We start from the raw sequence: 6,327 nt of genomic DNA on the forward strand, positions 1-6,327 counted from the left end.
GTGCTCCTACAGGTTGGCACTACAGGTGCTCCTACACCTACAGGTGCTCCTCCAGGTTGGCACTACCTACTGAAGCCAAGTGTCTGATCTCCCTGAGCACAGCCAGTCCCACTAATCAAGGCCAAAGGAAGGGCAGCAGCAAATGCAGCAATGCCTTTGCCAGGAGCTCTCAACGCTGCGCATCCAGCAGTGCCAGCCCCAATGGGGCCAAGGAATGTACCCTGCTCTACCAGCCACCATCCCATTTCTGCTTCCTGTAGCTCCCTCTCACCTGTGCCTGCACTTTTCTGTGTGGGAGGCCCATGGTCCTGAGTGCTGGTGGGTGTTGGTGTGGAGGGCTGGGTGCTGCTGGGAACGGAGGCCTCCTGGAAGTGGGCGAGCGGTGGGATTTGTGGTTTCGAGGGTGCAGCTGCCTGGCACTGAATGAGGTCTTCAGGGGGAGGGACAGGGAGTACAACAGGAGGAGAGCTCCAAGTATCTTTGTTTACTAGGAGAACATCAATGGGACCACTTGTGCTCTTCAGGTGGATCTGGTATTTCTTCTGTCCATTTAGGCCCTGAAAAAAATCAAAAGCAAAACAGATTTACCTTAAAAACCGTTTTCAAATAGCACATCAATTTTCCACAGGGAAAACATACATGTACACACACGGAGCCCCTGCACTCTGCCCATGAATTTATCACTCACCTCAGGGACAGGAACCTCCAAACGTGTGCCTGATGGGGCTCGAATCACAAGGAGGGTGTCTCCTGTGAAAACAGAAGCAGTCAGGGCTCCTGGGCATGAGCTGTTGTAATGTTAATTAAGCACAGATAAAGAACCCCTCCTCAATGCCCCCCCTCTCATGTCAATCCTCCATGGAAGGAAGACATCTACACCCCAAGCACATCATACAGTTCCTAATGCCTTGGAAGAACTAGCTTAAATTCACTCTTAAGAACATCTGAATCCTAAGGGAAGTATCCTTCATTCTGCTGTCACAAGCTTTTAGATGTGAATTAGAAACAAGAGAGCTGCACTGCCAGCAGAGAGATGGGGTGGAACCAGGCTCAGAGCCAGGCTGCCAACCTCAGGTTGGTGTCCCAACACCTGAAACCAACACTCCCCAGTCTCTACTACTGGCCAGAGCTGCCTTAGTTGTACTGGACCCTCCACAGAGCCCAGCACATGTGGGGCTGGAAGCCAGGCTTACAGCATCCTTCCTTTGCAAGTTCTGCAGCTCCTTAAGACCTGCACCCTAATAACTCAACAGTCACAGGCAAGCAGCTCCCAGCCTGTATCTGGGTTTAGAGAAACATGAACAAAGAAATACCAGAGCTGTGAACATCTGACATATTTAGATCAAGCAGCTTGCAGCTTTCACTTTGAATGTTTAAGCTTTAGTGTGGTTAATATTCACAATTCCCCAATATTCTGATTAAGCTTCACGTGGCAATTAACACAGAAGATCCCCAGAGTGATGAGAAAGAGTGGACAGCAGAAAAGCACATCCCTTAATTTCAGGCTGGCAATCAAAAGTCAGATAAGCAAAAGGTAAAGGGATTAAAAACAACATGAGATTTGACAATTGGATGGGACTTGTTTAACAAATCTACACTTAAGAAAAATGTAGAAGACATTTAAAATGCATAATAAAGCTCAAAGACACCAGCTCAAGCTGTAAAACCTGTTTCAGTGACAGGTGCTGGGTTTGTATCTCCTTTGATAAATATGTCCCAAATACTTGTACAAAAGAGCACCCAGTAGGTTTCCACTTCCTTTTTGAATCTGCAAGTGCAAAATGCATCACAGCAACAGATGCAGAAATTAGGCTTCCCAGTCACTAGAAGCTGACATATTCTTACTTCTCTTTGTTTTTTAAATGAATCTCTATTTGAAAAGAGTCCAAGAGTGGAAATCTTGGAGCAAGCAAGTTCAGTAGCAGTCAATTAGAAAAACCAAGAGCTGAAATTCAGTCTGCACCACAGTTTGAGGAACACAAGAGGTTTAACCAAAGAACATCTGTAAGGCTCAGGTGTCCAGGAGAGGAAAAAGAATCATTTAAGGCATATTCATACAGGAAAACTGGACAGGCAATGGAAAACCATGGATGAAAACCTCCATTCTAGAGGGAACTGACACCTACCCTCAGTAAGATCTAATCTCTGCATGTTTTGGTGAGGTCTGACCTCAAACACAAAGTGGTTCACAAAAACCAGGTGCAATGAAATGCAAAACACTCAACCAGCCAAGCAAGGAGCTGTCTGCTGGTCTCCAGTAAACTCTTCCAGACTGTTACAAGTGATCTGGCCCCCAGCACTGTCAAACTGAAAACACAATCCCTGCCCCCAAAAGTGCAGCTTCAACCAGAAGAAAGAGGAAAGCCAAGGGGTGGTGATGCAGCCGTTACACCGGCAGGAACCTGGTGAACAAGGAAAGCACAAAGGCAGCAACAGCAAACAGAGGAGCTGATGAAGTGCAGGGTGAGAAAAGTGCTTGGAGGAGATGAGGAGAGGCAGACACAGGTGAGATTATGCATGGCTGGAGGCAGCCAGGATAAACAGCTTCAATCTCTGCAGCAGCCAAGCAGAAGCAGGTTGCCAGGTCAGGAGAGGTCAGGCACCCACTGAAGCAGAAAGGAGCTGTGACTCCACACCACTACAGCTGGGAAAAGCACTTTATGTACTGAGGCTGTCCCACTGCCTGCTGGCCACCAGGCATTAATCTGGTCTTACATCTATCATTAGAATTGGCAGCAGAAGAAACAAAGACTGCTGTGGGTTTTCTTCACTTTTGCCCAGAGACAGAACATAGGAACTTCTGATACAGCCCCACCAACTTAAGGAATGAAGGGAGTGAGGGCAGAGCAAATGGTGCATTTCCTTCTGTCCTCTGCTGTCTCCTTCCTGCATTCTTGTTGGCAGGGGAAATGATGTAGCTGAGGGACCACCTTTAATACTATTTCCCTGCTTACACCACGGTTACTACTGTGAAATAAAATTTGTTTCCTGTCATTAGAACACTGCCCACCCAAGCCCTTAAAATTAAGGGCTTCTAACATAACACACATACACCCAACTGTGAAACCCAGCAAGAAGACTTCCTTAGGAGCAGCATCTCTATTCCTTTAAGCACAAGTAAAAGATATGGCCTGTCCCCTCTAATGGAGACAAGAAAGCTACAACTGAGTGGTACACAAACCCAGGACAGCATGAGAGCTGACATTACATTCCATTTGATGCTGTTGGCCAGCCCACAGTCTGCTGCCCACTCTTTCTTGGAGAAAGGAGAGCAGCTGGGACAGACTGACAGGCCTGCAGCATCCCATCTTTGCAATGGAGCACCTCATTGAAAATGAGCATTTCCTCACCTGTGAAGCACTTGCAGATATCTTCATGTGTCACATATGCTAATGTTCCCAACGTTAAGGAGAAAGGCTGCAGCTTCCTGCACAGACAGAGAGCTCAAAGCACCTGGTGTTTCCTTCCTGAGCACAAGGAACACCATTCCCAGAAGGCTCTCCATGCCACACTCTGAAGTGGTCTGCAGGTGAGGTCTGCAAGCTCCATGCCCACCAGAGCTGACATCCTGAGATAGTTAAGCCACAAGAGCTGCTCTGCACTCAAGAAAGTGGCACCTGTGACTCAGAAAGAAGCACTTTCCTCACTGTGGTAAACATTACTATGCTTTTTACTTCCAAAAACCAGAGGAGAAGCTAGATGCAGAGAAAATCAGGTCTCCAGGCTGGACAGTTACCCTAATTTCAAACCAAGGTGCTGCCTTTTGACCCTTTTAGTGCAGCTTCTCCAGCAGCAACAGGTCAGCACCCACCAAGCCCTCAGGTCTCTGCTTCCCAGCCCAGCAAGTGAACATGGAGACAGAGCCATCAGTTCACACAAAGGATATCGACTGTTCTGCATGTCTTCTGTAACATTTTTGATGCTCTGCTGACCCCACATCTTCTGTTGCTCCAGCTCCTGTTCCCGCTGCTCCAAGTCCTCAATGTCTGCCTTCAGCTCGATCAGTTTGTGAGCTATTTCACGTGTGTTGCAGCCAGGACCCACCCCCCTGGGTAAAGCAAAAATGGGTGAGATATATCAGCCTCTGGAGGCCCCCAGACCAACTCCAACCTCTCTGCCAGCCTCTTATTCCCACCTGTGTCAAACATCAATGCCAGATTGCCTGGAAAGCCATGTTTGTACCCACTCTAAATCCCCACCTCCAAGCACAGCAATGTTTGGTACATCTTTCTATTTCCCACAGTCCAGCAGGACTCTTCCCCACCTCCAGTGCCATGACAGGCATCTTTTCTAGATCAAGGCAGTGCAAATATTTAGTTTGTACCAAAATAACACCTTTGCTGTAAGAGAGACACCATGTGTTCTTCAGCTTTCCTCACTCTGCCATCAGCACAGCCCAGCTGGAGGAGGCAAGAGCATGGACCACTGAGGAACCTCCCTCTGCACAGGGCATTTTAATCCCACTGTCACTTAAACCTGCACTAGAAGGGACCTGTGAATGATTTACACCATCTCTGCCACTCACTTCCACTGGATACTGTTCTTGGACTTCTTCTCGATCAACCCGATGCCTTCCAGGACATTTGTGATATCGTAGATCCGTCGCTTCTGTCGCACAGCCAAGGTATCTGCAGCCTGAAAAAGGTTAAGACACTTAATTCCAAACTCTCAGTCATGCTTAGTTCCTTCTTGCCTGGCAGATTAACTCCTGGCCAAGTACTTTGCTCCCCATTTCATACCTCTCCTGTTCCAGCGTTTCAAGTTACACAGCCATGTTCTTGATCTCATATGACCATGAGAAGAAGTCACTCATTCTTTTTTTCTTACTCCACAGCCTCCCCACTAAACACAAACCAAATTCCAGCACTCCTGCTCTCAGTGAATCCAAAAATCACCATTCTCCAGTAGCAAAGAAGTGCTAGAAAACAGTACTTCAGCAGCCTAAAAATTCAGTGCTCCCTTGGGGTAGAGATGGAGATTGGAAGGGGAATGCTGAGAGCTGTCTCTGCAACACTTCAGTGAAATCAACATTCACAAAGTCTTTTCTAAAGCTGATCTGATGCCACTTGACAAAGAATCAATATCTTTTCAAGAGACTCCTCTGTTGCAATGACATGAGTCCACGTGGAGAATAAACATGAGCAAGCCTGGGGCTTCCTTGCCTTGCTCACACGACCCTTTTCCCCTGAGGTTTCAGGACTCGAGGAATGGCACTGTTTCCACTACCACACAGCAACCTGGCACCAGCAAGAGTTAATGTGTGCACAGCCAGGACCAACAATGGCAGTGGCAGTGCAGACAGAGCAGGTCAGCACAGGAACCATGTCCCTGTCACTCACCAGTGAGGGACCAGGACTTTGGACACCCTACACCACACAACTACATAAATCACACTGACCAATATCAATTCCCTTAACGGACATTTGAAGCACAAAGATATTGTCAAATCCAATGAGAAAACAATTTGGCACAGGCATGGAGCCAGGAAACTCCTACAGCCCTGCATTATTGGGGCTTTCTGGCACTTGTCTGTCTCACACACGTGCCCACATAAGAGATGATTATATAAACCACAGCAAAGGAACTTCCCCTACAGGAAAGGCCAGAGATTAAGCATTATACATTGCACTGTGTTACTTCCTCTAGGTGAAGATCTTAAAAATACAGAAGCAAGATGCATTCACACAGCATTTCTCCACTGCCTAAAGGCATGGGGGACAACCTCTGGCAGGTGACTCTGACCACACTCCCCCTCCTGGTGTGTGCCGGGAGGGTTAAGTGCTGCACGGACAGTTTCTATAGGTATGTGTTTCTGTAGGTGTCTGAGGCTTTGGTGCCAGTCACCAAGTACAGGGCAAGAACACAGAGGAGAACAAGGTGGTCAGACGGTTCTGCAACTGAAGCACACAAACACTGTAGCGTATAGCAAGGTCCTGGGCAAAGAAGAGTGCCCGGGACAACGCGATGGGGTGAGGAGAAGGGCTGGGAAGGAGGAGCAGGAGGGGCTGGGAGGGCGGCCAATGCAGAGCCCTCTGTGCACGGCCGGCAGCTCTGCCGCGCCCCAGGAACCCCGCTTTCCGTGCACCTAGAAACGGCTGGGAAAGCCCTCCAGGATCATCGATCCCAGCCACTAAACCCCACCACTGAAGCATGTTCCTAAGCGCCATATCCACAAACCTTCTGACCAGGGACAGTGACTCCACCGCTGCCCTGGGCAGACCATTCCACCAGTGCCTCACCGCTCTTACCGTGTAGAAATGTTTCCTGTAATCCAATCTAAACCACCTGCTGCACCAGGCACTGCCATGTCCCCGTTCTTCCCCTCCA

General features: G+C 48.4%; 1 protein-coding gene across 2 annotated transcripts in view; it reads right to left on the minus strand.

The window, feature by feature from the left end:
- LOC102032445 (transcription factor E2F4) overlaps positions 1–4,630 on the minus strand; it is a 10,294-nt gene extending 5,664 nt beyond the window's left edge. For both annotated transcript variants that reach the window (XM_031058440.1, XM_031058439.1), the window contains exons 1-5: positions 4,526–4,630; positions 3,887–4,048; positions 3,351–3,394; positions 689–750; positions 272–557 (exon numbers count right to left, since the gene is read on the minus strand). In XM_031058440.1, the coding sequence (XP_030914300.1) occupies positions 272–557; positions 689–750; positions 3,351–3,394; positions 3,887–3,939 (445 nt within the window). In that variant the 5' untranslated portion in view covers positions 3,940–4,048; positions 4,526–4,630. The remainder of the gene's footprint in view (positions 1–271; positions 558–688; positions 751–3,350; positions 3,395–3,886; positions 4,049–4,525) is intronic.
- Positions 4,631–6,327: the final 1,697 nt, after the last annotated feature.

This window comes from Geospiza fortis, unplaced genomic scaffold (genome assembly GCF_000277835.1).
Source record: "Geospiza fortis unplaced genomic scaffold, GeoFor_1.0 scaffold97, whole genome shotgun sequence".
In the NCBI taxonomy this organism is placed as follows: domain Eukaryota; kingdom Metazoa; phylum Chordata; class Aves; order Passeriformes; family Thraupidae; genus Geospiza; species Geospiza fortis.